Source organism: Sphaerodactylus townsendi, linkage group LG03, assembly GCF_021028975.2.
Source record: "Sphaerodactylus townsendi isolate TG3544 linkage group LG03, MPM_Stown_v2.3, whole genome shotgun sequence".
NCBI classification, from domain to species: domain Eukaryota; kingdom Metazoa; phylum Chordata; class Lepidosauria; order Squamata; family Sphaerodactylidae; genus Sphaerodactylus; species Sphaerodactylus townsendi.
This window is the reverse complement of record NC_059427.1, coordinates 185,963-203,502: the sequence shown is the minus strand read 5'-3', so window position 1 is coordinate 203,502 and position 17,540 is coordinate 185,963. Positions and strand designations below refer to the sequence as shown.

At 51.2% G+C, this 17,540-nt stretch overlaps 2 protein-coding genes across 5 annotated transcripts in view; one reads left to right on the top strand and one right to left on the bottom strand.

Moving 5' to 3' along the window:
- Positions 1 to 17,540, bottom strand: part of LOC125428827 (mamu class II histocompatibility antigen, DR alpha chain-like) — a 75,877-nt gene that overhangs the window by 57,638 nt on the left and 699 nt on the right. For 2 of the 4 annotated variants that reach the window (XR_007243873.1, XM_048489511.1), the window contains exons 1-2: positions 3,397 to 3,784; positions 2,305 to 2,583 (exon numbers count right to left, since the gene is read on the bottom strand). Coding sequence is in view for 3 of the 4 variants with exons in the window: in XM_048489511.1 (XP_048345468.1) it covers positions 2,305 to 2,583; positions 3,397 to 3,745 (628 nt within the window). In the remaining variant the exon portion in view is untranslated. Of the gene's footprint in view, positions 1 to 2,304; positions 2,584 to 3,396; positions 3,785 to 5,821; positions 5,926 to 17,540 lie in introns of those variants that run through there. The other 2 variants (XM_048489512.1, XM_048489513.1) reach the window with 2 other exon arrangements.
- Positions 6,808 to 17,540, top strand: part of LOC125428821 (H-2 class II histocompatibility antigen, E-S beta chain-like) — an 80,941-nt gene continuing 70,208 nt past the window's right edge. Inside the window, exons 1-2 of the mRNA XM_048489499.1 lie at positions 6,808 to 6,936; positions 13,848 to 14,126. Of these exons, the coding sequence (XP_048345456.1) occupies positions 6,840 to 6,936; positions 13,848 to 14,126 (376 nt within the window). The 5' untranslated portion in view covers positions 6,808 to 6,839. The remainder of the gene's footprint in view (positions 6,937 to 13,847; positions 14,127 to 17,540) is intronic.

The following is a 17,540-nucleotide window of genomic DNA, read 5'->3' as shown; positions in this document are numbered from 1 at the left end:
GACAATGGAAAACCACTAAAATACCCAAAAACGAACCCAGCATTTTAGAGATGTTTGATTACTTACAAGGTGATGCCCTGGGCAGCTGCCCACCTGCCTAATGGGCGATGCATGAGTGGGAGACAAGGGAATCCGATGCTGATTGGCAGAAATATCATTAGAGAAGGGGGTGAAATAATGACATTACAAAATTTTATAGAGATAGGTGGTACAGAGAACTGGTTGGTTTTGAGAGGAATATGGGAAAGAATAAAGGTGTTGAGAATAAAAGGAGAATGTATAATGGCAAATTGCTTGGAAATCTATGAAAAAAGGAAAGGGAAAGTTTTAGGTCAAATATATAATTTGATGATGAGGAATTCATAAGAGCTATGAAACAAAAATGGGAGAAGGAAGGCACTCTGAATGATGAAAAAATTGAAAGAATAATGGCTAGCTTGGGAAATATAAGAATTGAAAAATATACGGAGTTGGAAAGAAAGTTGATTTTAAAATGGTACAGAACTCCCAAGCAACTTGCATATATGGTTAAGGGTTTATCCCCAAAATGTTGGCACTGTGGAGACCAAGATGCACATTATAGTAAAAAGTTTCTGGGAAAAGGCATTGCTGTGGTTAGAGAAATTGGTGAAAAATAAAGTGGAATTAAGAAATGATCTATTATTTATGGGAATAATTGATGATGAAAAAAATAGATACACAATATAGAAATATGCACAAAATGTTGATTAGAGCAATACATGCCGTGATAGCATTTGGATGGAAAGATAAGAAAAAATGGATGATTCAGAAATGGCTGGAATATATATGGGAACAAGTGACATTAGACATTTTTGAAATATTATCAAAGAACAAAACATTGCAAGAAAAACAGAATGAAATAATGAAGATATGGACAAGTTATGAGAACTGGATGAAGGAGATGGGAGTCAAAGAAGACATATGGATAAGAAGACAACAACAAATGAACTTACTGCTGTTTGGTTAAAGAAAAGTAAACGTAATATCGGGGGAGGGTGGGAGAAAAAAGGGAAAATGTATTGTTTGGAAATTATATCGGAAATGTGTAAACAGAATGATTATTTCAAACTATACAATTAAAAATTAAAAATAAATAAATAAAGCCTTCTTCTTCCAACTCAGCCTAGCCCAAAAATCTTTTGTTTGTTTCTTTACTGGATTTCTGACACACCCTGATGCATCCTCAGGGAATGCCTGGAGCTCGGCCACTGCTGCTGTTTCAAGATGACTTCTCTAAGAGTGGCCTTCGCAACCTTGCTACAGCGGACCTGGCCACCTAGATCCACGCCACAGCAATGCTGAGACTGGACTACTGTAATTCACTGTACATTGGACTCTCCTCAAACACAGTTCATAAACTCCAGTTGGTCCAGAAGGCCATAGCATGGCTATTATTATTAAGGTAGATTTCACAGCTGCCAGATCTTTAGCTGGTTGTTGGCCTTCATTACAATTCGAGCCTCACCCAGAGGCCTAGGAAGTTGTAATGCATCAGCGTAGTATTCGTGTGGATCCCAGCAGGGCTGCCTTCTGAATTTGACAGATGTTAATTTTGTCAATTCGAAAATGTTTCAAGTGCTGCCCTAGTGTTTTTGGGATGGTGCCCAGTGTGCCGATTACCACTGGTTTGTGCCATAGCCCAGATTCTCCTTTTAAATCCACCTTAAAGGGAGAATCTGGGAGACTAGAGGTGCCTACTGTCAGGGTGCAATTATTAGTGGCATAATTTCAGAGTATACTTCATGAGATTCCCTACTTAGTACCACCCAGGTTTGGTGAAGTTTGGTTCAGGGGTCCCAGCACGTTATGGACCCTGCAAAGGTGTAACCCTCATCTCCTATTGGCTCCCATTTGGGAAACAATGGAGGATGGGGAGCACTCCTTTGGGAGTCCATAACTTTGGACTCCCTTAGACTCAAACCTCACCAAACAAGGTATCGTAGGAGAGTCTTCTGAAGAATCCCTGAAATTTTGGGGCTGCTAGCCTAAAAACTGCGTCCCCTGCAGGCCAAAAATGGAAAAAAACACTGAAAATACAAAAAATCCCACAAACGAACCTACGCCCCCCCACAAGGCTGCGCCCAGGGCAACTGCCCACTTTGCCCAATGGGAGGAACGCCTCTGCCCCCAAGACTGTTCTACCTGGGGGACTTGTCCTTCTTTATTGCTCCTGTCCCACACGTGGGAGCCACCAAGTGATGCTTGGGTGGTCTACTGAGGATCCCCCAACAAGCCCACTGGCCCTGATTTCCACCCTCCCCCCGCCCGGGTCCCAATCCTTACTCCACTCCTTGGTGAGGGGCTGGGCCAGGCCCCAGTGCTCCACGCGGCAGTAGTAGATGTCCTCAGCATTGGGGACGAAGGTCAGGTAGGAGAACCTGCGGAAGGACTGGTCTGTGTTGGGGAAGAAGTCCGTCTCATCCGCAGCCTTCACCTCCTGCCCGTTCTTCACCCAGGTCAGGTTGATCACCGGGGGCGAGAAGCTGTCGGCCACACAGATGAGCCAGTTGGGCTCCCCCAGGGCCACTGGGTTCTTCGGGTACACCGTCACCTGCGGGGGGACTATGTGTGGGTAGAGGGAGAGAGAGAAGAGTTTGTGTTGGAGGTCTGGATCCTACCCCAAGAGCCCCTTCAGAGCCCCTAAAGGGTTCCAGAGTGGAATCTGTCCTCAGTAAAGGAGAAGGAAGGACATCCCACTCCTCCCATGGACGTTTGAGGACATTTCAATGCCTGGAGGGAGCCTGTCTGGACCTGCCTGGCACAGGATGAGCTCTGGAGATTACCACCAGCCCCACAACAAGAGGGGCAACAGGCAGCCTCCACTGGGGAGGTTCTCTCAGGAGAAGGGGAAGAGGCTGGGGTCCCCGTTATTATCATCATTTGGGGCAGTGAGGGAAAAGAGGGGTGAGAAATCCCATCCTTTGATAGTGGGCTACTCTTTTAGCCATTAGTTGGCCCTGATTGTTGAAAGCCAGCTGTCAGGCGTCAGCCAAGGATCTGGGAGCCTCAGGCTGGAGTTGCCCCCCTGCCACAGAAGTGTGCTGGGCAGTCCTGCAGATATGTGGCTCCTCAGGTCATTCTCAGTGTAGCCAACCTCACAAGGTTGTTCTGAGGATACAATGATGTCAGCTGCATCTGGCAAAAAGGGGAACAAACTGCCCCAGGGGCAATGGAGAGGCCTCCGGAGAGGGTCCCACTTGAGACAGGACACTTTGGAACAACTTCGGGTCTGGGGGCACCTTGAAAACTGGACTGAAGCCAGGATGTGGGAATGAATTCCCGACATACAGAACCTCCCGGCCCTTTCTCAGCTGGGGGCGGGGGGGGGGGCTGAGAGGGACAAGGGGCTTCTGTGCCCTATGGGGGGGGGGATACCGTTCTGGGCCGGGGGGTAGTTGGAGCGGCGCATGAGGATGTCCAGGTTGGTGCGCATCACGGCCATGTCGGCCAGCGTGGAGGCGACGGGGAAGCTGGCGAGGTGCTCGAACTCGGGCAGCCTCCAGACGACCTCCCGGCGCTCCGGGTCTACGTGGAACTGCTCCTCGCGGTCTACGTCGTAGGCGTCCTCGCCGGGGCCCCCCTCCGGGCCCAGCCCCCGCTGCACGAACGTGAACTGCGCCAGCATCTTCTCCGCTGCAGCCCCGGGAGGGAGGGAGGGAAGGAGGAGGAGGACACGCGTCAGGCAAGAGCGCCACGGCCCTGCCTGAGTGTGCCTGCCCACCATCCCCACGTGCGAGGGCTGTTAGAAGGGAGACTCCAGCCGGCAACGGGAGCGGCCCCTCTGATGGCCCCCGTCCCACCCCCTCCCTCTGCAGACCCCGAAGTGTCACCCTGAGGGGGTGGGACGAGAGGAGGCTTCTCCCCCACTCCCAACACACAAGTGAGCCTTCCCCGCCCTCCCTGAGGGCCGGTGGAGAGATCCGGATCGCTGTCCTTCCCCCTTCCAGAGGAAGAGGAGGCCGAGGAAGGCAGCAGCGCTCTCCTGCAAAGAGAAACCAGAGAGAGAGAGAGAGAGAGAGAGATGGGCTTGCCTTGGAGGAGAGTGATGCAAGTGACGGGCTTCGGGGAGAGCCCCAAATGGGACCAGGAGGCTCATAGGGGTTAGGGGATGAGAAACTGACGGGGATGGGGCTCTCCATCTCACCCCTCCCAGCACCAGAAGTTGCCAGATCCAGGGAGGTAGGTATAGATTTTTTATGGGGGGGGGGTTCGGGGGTGGGGCCACATCCCCACCCGCCCCTACGGCATGGCCACGCCTCCCCAAGCCCCGCCCCTGGCCTAGCACTTATAAAAGCAGCTCTCCGAGGCCAGGGATGGCAGACTCCCCTGCCCTGCCCTCCTCAACCCCTCCCCTCTGGGCAGAGGCATAGAGGGAAAATGGAGCCTGGTGCAAAATCTGAGCCCCCCCCCCCCCAGCAGCCGCTGTGATGCTGGAATCCACCCCCAAACAGCATCACTTTCAATGGTGTTTAAACTAGAGATCCCAAATTCTCCTTTTCAATCCACCTTAAAGGGAGAATCTGGGGTCCCTAGTTAAACAACATTGAAAGTGATGCTGTTTTGGGGTGGATTATCCCCCACCCTGAAACAGCATCACTTTCAATGTGGCGTGGTGGTTAAGAGCAGGTGCATTCTAATCTGGAGGAACCAGGTTTGATTCCCTGCTCTGCCACTTGAGCTGTGGAGGCTTATCTGGGGAATTCAGATTAGCCTGTGCACTCCCACACCCGCCAGCTGGGTGACCTTGGGCTAGTCACAGCTTTTCGGAGCTCTCTCAGCCCCACCCACCTCATAGAGTGTTTGTTGTGAGGGAGCAAGGGCAAGGAGATTGTAAGCCCCATTGAGTCTCCTACAGGAGAGAAAGGGGGGATATAAATCCAAACTCTTCTTCTGCTTCAAAACTGAGGACCTCAGATTCTCCCTTTAAATCCATGCCGAAGGGGGTGGATTTAAAAGGAGAATCTGGGGAAATTTGGGGGGGTGCCTGCTGTCAGGGGTGCAATGGTTAAGCTAGAAGCACCAAACTTTCAGGGTATTTTTAGGAGTCTGTCCTGATGATACAACCCAGGTTTGGTGAAGTTTGGTTCAGGGGGTCCAAAGGTATGGACCCTCAAAGCTGTAGCCCCCATCTCCTATTAGCTCCCATTGGAAACAATGGAGGATGGGGGCACCCCCTTTGGGAGTCCATAACTTTGGACCCCCTGAACCAAACCGCACCAAACGTGGGTAGTGTCATCAGGAGAGTCCCCCAAACAATCCCTGAAAGTTTGGTGCTGCTAGCCCAAACAATGCGCCCCCTGCAGGCCAAAAACCGAAAAAGCACTAAAATGTTTAAAAACCCACAAACGGGTGGGCGGAGCTTCGGACATGAATGGGGGGGGGGGTTTCAAACCCGAGAACCCCCCCCTTACCTACGTGCCTGGCCAGATCTTTGGTTCTCCTTCCTATTAAACACGGATGGAGGGAGCTCTGGCAGGGGAGGGGAGGGGAGCGCTTTGGGAGCCTCCGGACTGGGGCTGAGCCCGGCGGCAGCACCAGGATGAGGGCGACAGAGGAGTAGGTAGAAGAACCCCCCCCCCCAACACTCCTTCTCGGAGGATTCCCCAAATTCAAAGCGGACAATCTGAAATCCGAGGCAGACTCTCCCCTTGCAAAGAATGTGTGTGTGTGTGTGTGGGGGGGGGGTTCTTCTGAGTTCCCAACCATTCCCCCCACCCCGAGAGAGCCGTTCAGCCCGTGCCCAAAAGGACAGCGGGGGCTTCCATCCTCCCTCCAGCTCCGCGCTTTTCCTGTCTCTTACCGGGCACCCCCAGGGAGGGAAGCAGCAGCAGCAGCCCCCCCAGGAACCCCGCCAGCCCCCCCATTCCTGCCGCCCTCTCAGACGGCCGCCGGACAGCGATGAGGGAGCCCCGGCGCCTGATCGAGTCCTGGTCGGGGGCGGGGCAGCCAATGAGAAAAGTCCTGGCCAATGACCTAGCAGTTGCCAGGCAGGGGAGTCCCAGAAAGTGGCCCGAGCCGCAGATAGACGGAACTCCCGGCGACTGGAGCCCAGAAGCGAGAGCGAAAGAGGCCTGGGGCCGCCCACTGCGCCTGCGCCTAGGCCACCCTCGGCAGCATTGTCAGCAACGGCTGATCCCCGGAGGGGTTCTGGCCCCCGCAGGCTGCTCTACTACCTGCTCACAGTCACACAAGATGTAGGCAGCGCCCCCCCCCCCCGAGAAAGAATGGGGGCGCAGAGATCCTATAGCCCCCCCCCCTCTCAAGTGCACGTGCCTACACACACACACAAACGGTCAGGATGCCATTCGGGGGGGGGGGGCTCTGGGCACGTCGGGACTGTGCTGGGTTTTGCTTTGCTTTTGCTTGGCAGGTGCTTGGCCTTGAAACTCTGTGACTGGACTGGACTTTCTGTATCTCTGGTTCACATGGGGGGTTGGGGGGGGGGATACTCGAGTATATTATCAACAGTTCTGGCTGGCGCCATTGCACCAGAACTGCCTTTCCTCTGTTACTCTGCTGCTGATCACGAATAAAATCCTTGAACTGTTCGCGTGAGTTGTTCCATGGACTGAGAGTTTGACACAAACACACACTCTTGCCTCTGCCTTCTAGCAATACTATGGGGTTTTAAACACATCAGTTCAAAGTGGAGCTGTTGCCGATGCTTCTGCCCAGAGATTGATGACGATGCCCCAGAGGGAATTCTCATTGGTGCTTCTTTGGGCCACGGCCCAGCCTCCTCCCCTGGACTTCAGAGGCCAAAGTCATTTCCCTCCCCAGCAGGGAGCAGAGAAAGTTGGGTTTTCCGTGGGGCAGCCATGGGGTCTGGAGAGATCCTGCCCGTGCCTTTCCTACTGATGGTGCTTGTGGATCCCTCCATGGTCCACGGAATGGAAGGAAGAACCCAGCCCCCAGGTAAGCAGAGTGTATGGAGGAAGGGGGAGGGGAGATCCATTCCCAGGGTACTTTCATTTCCTTCGTTTCCCACTCTCTTCCATTTAATCCTCACATGACAACCCTGTGAAATTGGTTAGGCCAATGAGAATCCAACACAGCCTCACACTCCCCCTTCTCCCCAGGCCGTTTGGCGCCCAGAGTGCCTGGTTCAATCTGTGCCTCACTTACTGCTGAGCCTACCTGTTCCAAGACTACAGGGAACAGCAGGGAACCCCACCCACACGCACACAAGCATACCTGCGGTTCCCATCTGGCCCCTTCCCACACCTTGACTCATTCTAAATAGGACCATTATCTGGGGCCTGGAGGACCCTCTCCAGGCAGTGGGGAAGTGAATGTAAAAGGAAAACCAGCCCAAAGGTCCACGACTCCTCTGACTCTTCTGAGAATGGGGGCACCATCTTATTGGTTTCTGAGCATTAGATAAAGAAATGCAATATGGACCAGGATATTCAGTTTGGGGTGGCCCAGTGCAAAAACCTTGAGGGTCCATGAGAACTACTGCAAGACCATGAAGGGGTGAGTGGGTGGTTATAGTGGTGCTTCAGTTCCTATAGTATATAGACTAAGCTATGATCAACAACACCAGGCTGGCTTTCTTCTCTTTCTTTTTTTAGTAATAAATCTTTATTGAATTTCCACACCAAGCAACCCATATATCACTCATAAAACCATTATGGACAATTTACACAACCATAAAACAAAACAAACAAAATACACATCCAGTTCACTTCCTACTAGCCTCACATTTTATTCATAATATAATGTCTAACAAACCTCAGTCTAGAGATTCTTACAATTTTCTAAATTAGGATATAAACTATTCTCAGCAAGTATATTTTAAACTGCTCCTACTGTACCATTACTTTACATTGATCTAGGCACACACATTCAGTTCTTAATCTTAATATTGTAAATATGTTAACACACACATAAAATATTTTCTTTGGTTAGTATAATTCACAAGAGAGTCCCAATCTTTAAGAAAATTTTATATTTTTTTATATTTTAACAATGCCGATAATATTCCAGAAGGTTATTCAGCCAGTCTGCTGCAGTTGGAATATCTTCAGGTTTCCAATTTCTGGAGAGAGTTTCAGTTTTTATCGTCCATATTGAGCAGAGAAATTGGCTGATAACAGTGGCGGATCCAGGGACAATTGCCCCAGGCGCTCCTCTGTTAAGTCACGTGGGGGGCAGAAAATCGCCACCACACCCCTCCCCCTTCCCCCCTCAGCCCTGCCCCGTCCCACTCCAGAGCCGGCTGAAGAACCAAGCAAGCAAGCAGGCGTGGCCAAGAGGGGAAGGAGGGTCAGCCTCTGCCAGCCAAGGAGGGAAGGAAGCACGGACCTGTGTCAGGCTGCTGGTAACTGGGGCGCTGCGGCAGCAGCAGCAGCGGCCGTAGCGGCAGGCTGTGCCCAGCTGTGCCCCCACCCACCCCAAAAGGCCAGCTGGGCCCACAGGGGCCCGGCAGAGGCCTTCCCTCCCTCCCCCTCCCCCACCACCACCCTAGCCACCCCACTCGCCACTTCAGGTCCCCAGGTGGCCTTTGAGAAGCCCTTGTCTTTTCAAAAAGATTTTTCTGTTTCCTGTGATTTGCAAACAGATACTGGAGCAGCAGCAGTAGCGGCATGCATGCAAGCAAGGTGGCTGAAGGTAGAGGCTTTCAGCGCTTTGGGGTTGATAGAGCTCTCCCACATCCATTTGTAAATGGCCCCACTGCACAAGGCTCCCCACTCTTGTATTGAATTGCCAGCTTTTCACCCCCGAGGTTTTGGCTGGGGGAGTGTGGAGGAGAGGTTCCAGATCTCCCCTATGTTGGGGTAGGATAGGGGAAGTGCCAGCTTCTCCTATGCTGAGTTCTTTCTCTCCACCTTCCTTCCTTCCTTCCTTCCTTCCTTCCTTCCTTCCTTCCTTCCTTCCTTCCTTCCTTCCTTCCTTCCTTCCTTCCTTCCTTCCTTCCTTCCTTCCTTCCTTCCTTCCTTCCTTCCTTCCTTCCTTCCTTCCTTCCTTCCTTCCTTCCTTCCTTCCTTCCTTTAGAAAGCCCCCTCCCCCCGCCCTGGCTCAAGGATCCAAAGATCCCTGGGCACAAAAGTTCTCCCCCCACCCCATCAACCCTCCATGCTGCCATGCTTCCTGAGATGTCTGAATAATAAAATCAAGAACTTCTCTTCCACCACGCCTGAACTTAAATTGGGAGTAAAAAGTTGGCTCAGAATCAGGCATGCAACCTGGTCATATTAATTGCAAATGAAATTCCCCTAAATTACGTAGTGTTAATCCTAAATAAGAATGCTTTAAAATTAAATTTTAAATTTAAATTAAATTAATTTAAATTAAAATTTTAAATTAAAATTAAACCATTTGACCCACCGCCTGGCCGCCTCCGGAGTTCGGGGCATTGTCCTTCAGTGGATCGTCTTGTTCCTCCGGGGTCGGAGTCAGCAAGTGTGGTGGGGGATCAAGCCTCCCAGAAGTGCCCACTTCATTGCGGAGTACCTCAGGGGGCACTGTTATCATGCACGTAGGTAAGGGGGGGTTCTCGGGTTTGAACCCCACCATTCATGTCCGACAGAGGCGTACCTAGGCAAGCTGGAGCCCTGGGCAAAACCTGAGTTTGATGCCCCCCCATGGGCAGCCACCCTCCCTCACCATGACCAAACAAAAATTTTTTTTCCATCAGGTCATTTCAAAGTCACCATCACATTATAGAACATGCCCCAACTCACAAACCTGAACACAGCAGAAATATTTTTTTGAAAACATTTTCAAAATTCTTTCAAAATAGTAATAATAACCTTTATTAGGCATTGAGAGAATAAAAGAAATAAAGAAAACAAGCATTGGCAGGAAAGGGGTTGGATTTAAAAGGAAAATCTGGGGAAATGCCTGCTCTCAGGGGGTGCCTGCTGTCAGGGGTGAACTTATTAAGATAGCAGCACCAAAATTTCCAAGTATCTTCATGAGACCCTACTCATGATACCACCCAGGTTTGGTGAAGTTTGGTTCAGGGGGTCCAAAGTTATCGACCCTCAAAGGTGTAGCTCCCATCTCCTATTAGCTCCCATTGGAAACAATGGGGGATGAGGCACTCCATTTGGGAGTCAATAACTTTGGACTCCCTGAACCAAACCTCACCAAACCTGGGTGATGCCATCTGGATAGTCCCCCGAAATATCCCTGAAATTTTGGTGCTCCTAGCCTAAAAAACTTCTGCATGCATCTACCCGGGCCGTCCCTGGGCGTGAGCTGCAGTTTTTGCGCCCCCCACAAGGTGGCGCCCAGGGCAACTGCCCACTTTGCCCAATGGGAGGAACGCCTCTGATGTCCGAAGCTCCGCCCACCCGTGTGTGGGTTTTAAAAACATTTTAGTGCTTTTTCGGTTTTTGGCCTGCAGGGGGCGCATTGTTTGGGCTAGCACAGGGGAAGGGTACCTGCGGCTCGAGAGCCGCATGCGGCTCTTCTGCCCTTGCACTGCGGCTCCACAAGCTGAGCTGCTGGCTTCATCCTTGCCTGCCCTGCAGGCAGCAGGGCGGGCGCACCAACTGCCCGCAGACGGCTGGGCCACGCCGCGGGCTTCCCCTCTCATCCACCCCGTTCGAGCGGGGCGGGTGCTTTCCTGGCGGCCGGCAAGGCCATGCCGCTGGCCCCATCCTTGCCCGCCCTGCAGGCAGCAGGGCGGGCGCATCCATGCGCTTCTCAGAATGAGTGGAGTAAAAGGTAAAAAAACCCCAATATATACAGTGTTATCTTTATTTTAAATGTCAAAAATTATTTGCGGCTCCAAGTGTTTTCTTTTCCTGTGGAAAACGGGTCCAAATGGCTCTTTGAGTGTTAAAGGTTCCCTACCCCTGGGCTAGCAGCACCAAACTTTCAGGGATTGTTTGGGGGGCTCTCCTGATGATACTGCCCGGGTTTGGTGAGATTTGGTTCAGGGGGTCCAAAGTTATGGACTCCCAAAGGGGGTGCCCCATCCTCCATTGTTTCCAATGTGAGCTAATAGGAGATGGGGGCTACACCTTTGAGGGTCCATAACATTCGACCCCCTGAACTAAACTTCCCCAAACCTGGGATGTATTATCAGGAGAGTCTCTTACTGATATCACCCAGGTTTTGTGAAGTTTGGTCCAGGGGGTCCAAAGCTATGGACTCCCAAAGGGAGTGCCCCATCCTCCATTGTTTTCAATGGGAGCTAATAGAAGATGGGAGCTACACCTTTGAGGGTCCATAACTTTGGACCCCCTGAACCAAACTTCACCAAACCTGGGTGGTATCATTAGGAAAGACTCCTAAAGATACCCTGAAAGTTTGGTGCTTCTAGCTTAACAATTGCACCCCTGACAGCAGGCACCCCCCAAATTTCCCCAGATTCTCGTTTTAAATCCACCCTCTTCGGCATGGATTTAAAGGGAGAATTCTGAGGTCCTCAGTTTAGAAGAAGAAGAGTTTGGATTTATATCCTCCCTTTCTCTCCTTTAGGAGACTCAAAGGGGCTTACAATCTTCTTGCCCTTGCGCCCTCACAACAAACACCCTGTGAGGTGGGTGGGGCTGAGAGAGTTCCGAAAAGCTGTGACTAGCCCAAGGTCACCCAGCTGGCATGTGTGGGAGTGCACAGGCTAATCTGAATTCCCCAGATAAGTCTTCACAGTTCAAGTGGCAGAGCAGGGAATCAAACCCGGTTCCTCCAGAGTAGAATGCACCTGCTCTTAACCACTACGCCACATTGAAAGTGATGCTGTTTCAGGGTGGGGGATAATCCACCCCAAAACAGCATCACTTTCAATGTTGTTTAACTAGGGTCCTCAGATTCTCCCTTTAAGGTGGATTTAAAAGGAGAATTTGGGATCTCTTGGACTAAACGCCATCGTGAAAGTGATACTGTTTGGGGGTGGATTCCATCTTCACAGTAGCTACGGGGAGGGGCAGGAGGGGGGGGGCAGGGGAGGGGAGTCTGCCACCCCCGCCCTCAGGGAGCTGCTGTTATAAGCACTAGGCCCATGTGAGGCTTGGGGAGGCGTGGCCATGCCCTAGGGGCAGGTGGGGTGTGGCCCCACCCCCCCCCCCCCCCCATAAAAAATCTATACCTACCTGACTGTTATCCCTGCTGTTAATTAATACCCCTTGCTCAGTTGGTAGGCCTGGTGGAACACTCTTCCTCCAGCTGTCCGAGCCCTGCGGGATCTCGGTGATTTCCGCTGGGCCTGTAAGACTGAGTTGTTCCACCGGGCCTTTGGAGAGACCAGTCACTGAACTGAACCCCCCCCCCTGTTCTCCTGTGAGGGTCCCTTTACATCTCTGGGACCCACCGTGCCCTCCTCTTCCCTCTTCCCTTGTTAGGAGGATTTTTAAGTAAGGGTTTGCGGGACACCAATTTTATTTAGCAATCGCTGTTTTAAATTAAATTAATAATTTTAGAGTTTATGGGGCTGAGTTCTTAATGTTAGGAATTATTTATTAGTTGCTATTTACTCGCCCTCTCGTTATTGTATTTTATATTGATGTTGTACACTGCCCAGAGCCCTTCAGGGATGGGGCGGTATACCAAATTGAATAAAATAAAATAAAAATAAATATGAATTGGTCAAACAAAGGGTCCTTTTTTCTATTTAAAGCAGAGTATTTTCATACTTTTATTGTTTGTGTGTTTGTTTCCCGCCCTTTTAATTCCTGCCAGTGATTTTGTCATCATTTATTTCCTTTCTACTCACTTTCTCCAGCTTTAAAAAAATGCTGCTTTAATAATGGGAATCGTCACTGTAGCCAAATGCCCATAAACAAAGAGCAAAAAGGGAGAAGATTAGAAATAAGTAATTAAATCGTTTTCAACATTTGCTGTAAAGTAACAACCTGTATGGCAAAGAGGTGGTAATTTAAATTGTTTGTTGACACCGGATTTGAAGAAATCATGCTGAGACTGGTTGATATTTAGAAATAAATGGATGTTTTTGAGGATTGGGATGAATGAGCAAGCAACAATTGGTTGCCTCGAGCCCTTTGGTGGTGAGGCGGCCTATAAATCTAATAAATCATCATCATCATCATCATCAGGGCCAACCCTGCTTAGCTTCTAGAATGTGACAAGATTGGTCTAGGCTGGAACTAGGCTGGGAAGTATCCATAGTAATTATTTGTATCATACTATTAAATGATAAAAATGCTTGACTTTTTATCTCATTTACATTTATGATGCCTTGTGACATCGTTGTATGCAGAGTTGGTGTAGAGTTTATAGCAGGGGTCCCCAAACTTTTTAAACAGGGGGCCAGTTCACACATGGCCAGAGCCCAGCCGGGGCCGGACCAAGTGCCGCCCGCGGGGGGGGGGGGGCACCATCCATCCGCCCTCGACCCATCCCTGGCCGAGCCCCCCACCCCCGCAGTCCCTTTCCAATCCGGCCCTGAAGCTCCGCCGCCTTTCTCTCTCCCCCCTTTGCCGCATTGGTACGGTCCCCTCCGGCCGCTTGGAATGAGCAGCGAGTCGCCCGAGCTTGAGGCTGTTTGTAAACCTGGGAGTCAAGGTGCCAAGCTCCAGGGGCCGCCTGGAAAAGGAGATAGAGAAGGGGGAGATTCGCTTCTGCCCAGCGGGCCTGATAAATGTCTTCCGGGGGCCTGATTTGGCCCGCGGGCCGTAGTTTGGGGACCCCTGGTTTATAGCATCATTCTGGGATCTGGATTCAACCCCCCCCCCCCCGCTGCGGTGCCCGTTGGAGTCGACCCGCCCCCAAACGGGGGGAGGGGCACCCGGAGAAGGTGTTGTTCCCGGGTGCCACTTTCCACCCATCCTCCCCCTCCGCGTCCTCTCTGGGGGCGGGGTGTTGTAGCCCCCCCCAGCAATGTCCCTTCTCTCTGCCCCCCCTCCCCGCCCCAGCCCCCCATTTCCTGCACCAGGCGAAGTCCGAGTGCCGCTTCGCCAACGGGACAGCCGGGGAGGTGGTCTTCCTGTACAGGGAGTTCTACGACCGGCAGGAGTTCCTGCGCTTCGACAGCCGCCGCGGGACCTTCGAGGCCGTCTCGGAGCTGGGGGCGCCCGACGCCCGGGACTTCAACAGAGACAAGGACTACCTGGAGTACACGCGGGCCGCCGTGGACCGCTTCTGCCGCCGCAACTTCGCCATCGACGAGGAGGAGGGCACCGTCGCCAGGCAGAGTGAGCGGGGCAGAAGGGGGAGAGGGGGGGCTCCGTCGGGCGGGGCCGGGAGAGCGGGAGCGGCGGGAGGAGGAGGAAGCAGCCGGGGAACGCGAGGGGAGGGAGGGCTTCATCCTTCACCCCACCCCGGTCTGGCCAGAAAGATCCTGCGTGGGGGAAGCAGAAACAGGCGAGGAAGCCGCGTGGGGTTGGAGGGGGGGGGATCCAACCCTGTCTGCCAGGTCTCACTCAGTCCTCCTCCTGCCCTTCAGCACTATGCCAGGCTGGCTGGCTGGGGGGGGGGGGGGGGGGGGGGGGGACTTCTACTTCTACCTCCTGCTGGGGGCGCTCCCGTTAGAACTTGGGGAGGGGGCATTTGACCCCTCCACAATGCTTCGTTTAAGGAGGGGGGGAGGTCCACCCAGAGCTCTTTGCGGACTTATTATTTTTTGGTATATTTTGCTAGCACTTTGGGACACAGATCATTCATTTTCCTCTCTTCTGCAGGGCAGGGCCTGGTTCAGAAATCGGGGGGGTGGGGGGTGGAGAGAAAAAGGAGGAGGAGAAAGAGTAGGGATTTGCACCCCACTTTCTCTAAAGTAAGGAGCCTCGAGATGCCTTATATAGATTCATTTTCCCTTCCTCTCCCCACAACAGACACCTTGTGATGTAGGTAGGGCTGAAAGAATTTTATAGAACCGGGACTGCCCCAAGGTCACCCAGCAGGCTTCATGTGCAGGAACAGGGAAACAATTCCAGTTCACCAGATGAAAGTCCACCACTCACATGGGGGAGAGGGGCATTAAATTTGATTATCCAGATTAGAGTCTGCTGTTCTTAACCGCTACAGCATGCTGGTTCTCTTGCGTGACACCCCCCCCCCCCCTTGCAATCTCTTGGGGATGGGGTAAAGGCGCCATAGACCTATTCTTTGTTTACTTTGGTGCCCAGTTTCACTCTCAGGAGACATAACGTGTGCTTTCATGACATCCTCCCAGTTTCTAAAACATTATTCATCTTGTTTCCTTCCTCAAGACTGTTGTGGTTGTGCCACATCAAACCCTCAGAACTGTGGGTTTTCCTCTGCTCCTTCGGCCCTTCTGTTCTCTCAGCACCTGCTGGTGTGTCTTGAAATTGGCATCCTGAGACACGCATGCTCCCGCAGCCTCCTTCTAGGTCTCCATTGCCTCGGCCTCATCAACGTATGGGCCTCCTTCAGCAAGTCTATTGAGATGCACTCATCCTGGGGTTGGGCTTTAAAATTGTGGTTCATGGGGGGGGGATGTTTAGCTCAGTCAGTCTAAGGTGCCAAGGGAGCTGGAAGGCTGCAATATCTGCTATGTCTACGGTGCATAGATGAGGACATAAAGTTATAGTCAGACCCTGGGAGCAGTTAGGGTCTCAATTCTTTTAGCAATAAACCTTTTGTTTTGAACGGTTACACCTTTGCTTGTGAGTCTCCCACTCTGTTCTGGCCAAGTACAGGGCACCCAAGAACTGTTTTACTTGCGGAACAGAACAGGTCCTTTGTTTGCAAGAGTGAGGCTGTTCACAGTAGGATGTTTTGGAGGGCATTGGTTCATAGGGTCACCGTGATTCAGAAGGGACTTTACCCCTTCCTGCTCTTCAGCCTATCCTTAGATATGTGGATGTGAAGGGGAGCCTTGCAGGTCCCAGCCTGTGAGTTCATGTTAGTAAATGCCTTATGTTGTCAGTGTTAAAATTCAATGTGTGCAACTACTGCGTAAAACATGACTTGAAATTTGTCCTGTCCTGTCCTTTCCCTCCCTCCTTTCCTTCCTGGCTCTGTGCTGTGTTTCCAATGCTGGGGGGGGGGGGCAATTGGGGGTGCTGGATATAACACCATAAAACGTTTTCACAGCAGTAATAAAACATTTTGAAAGCATTTTAAGTCACATGACACTTAAAACACTTTAAAGTGTTATACCAGTTAAACATTTTGAAAACACGTTGAAAATGTTGTCAAATTTTTTTATTTCTGCTGTTTGGCATGGAACATTGTTGTGTTTAGATTTGTGAGTTGGGGCATGTTCTATAATGTGATGGTGACTTTGAGATTACCTGGTGCAAAAAATTGTTCTTTGGTCGTGGGGGGGAGGGCAGCTGCCCATATTGGGGGGACGGGACTAAGATTTGGTCTGGGCTCCATTTTTCCTAGCTACGGCTGGTCCCAGGTCATTCTCAGCCTAGCCTACCTCAAAAGGATGTTCTGAGGATAGAATGATGTCAGCCACTCCGGACTGCCACTGGCAAAAAAGGGAATGAAGAAGAAGAGGAGTTTGGATTTGTACCCCACCTTTCTGTCCTGTAAGACAATTCAAGGTGGCTTACAAGCTCCTTTCCCTTCCTCTCTCCACAACAGACACCTGAGGTAGGTGGGGCTGAGAGAGTTCTGAAGAACTGTGACTAGCCCAAGGTCACCCAGCAGGAATGTAGGACTGCGGAAACACACCTGGTTCACCAGATAAGCCTCTGCCACTCAGATGGAGGAGTGGGGAATCAAACCCGGTTCTCCAGATTAGAATCCACCTGTTCTTAACCACTACACCACGATGACCCATAAACTGTCTGGGCTTTCTGGACAGTCGTCAGGAAAGGCTTCCACTAGAGACAGGATACTTAGAAGCAACTTTGTGTAACCCATGCCATTTTAGTATTTGTTCTTTGTTTGGATCTTAGGGCCCAGGGGATGAGAGCTCACTGAGCATGTGCAGTTAAGCTTGCTTCCTTATTACCAACTGCAAGAGCTCCATCCTTCTGAGCTTTTTTTAACGGGCTCAAGTTGAGGAAAGACCTGCAGCAGACCAGATGAGATGAAGAAGTCCTGCATTATTAATAGTTTGGACCTTCTTGCTGTCCTTTATTTATTGGGTGGTAACTGTTCTGTTAGTGGTGGTAACTGTTCTGAGTGTTTTTTTCTTTAAAAAGCACTGAAGTGCAGAGAAGGGCAACAAGGATGATTGAGGGACTGGAGCACCTTCCTTATGAGGAGAGGCTGCAGCGTTTGGGACTCTTTAGTTTAGAGAGGAGACGTCTGAGGGGGGGATATGATTGAAGTCTATAAAATCATGCTTGGGTAGAAAATGTTGACAGAGAGAAATTTCTCTCTCTTTCTCACAATACTAGAACCAGGGGGCATCCATTGAAAATGCTGGGGGGAAGAATTAGGACTAATAAAAGGAAACACTTCTTCACGCAACGTGCGATTGGTGTTTGGAATATGCTGCCACAGGAGGTGGTGATGGCCACTAACCTGGATAGCTTTAAAAAGGGCTTGGACAGATTTATGGAGGAGAAGTCGATCTATGGCTACCAATCTTGACCCTCCTTGATCTCAGATTGCAAATGCCTTAGCAGACCAGGTGCTCAGGAGCAGCAGCAGCAGCAGCAGGCCCTTGCTTTCACCTCCTGCAG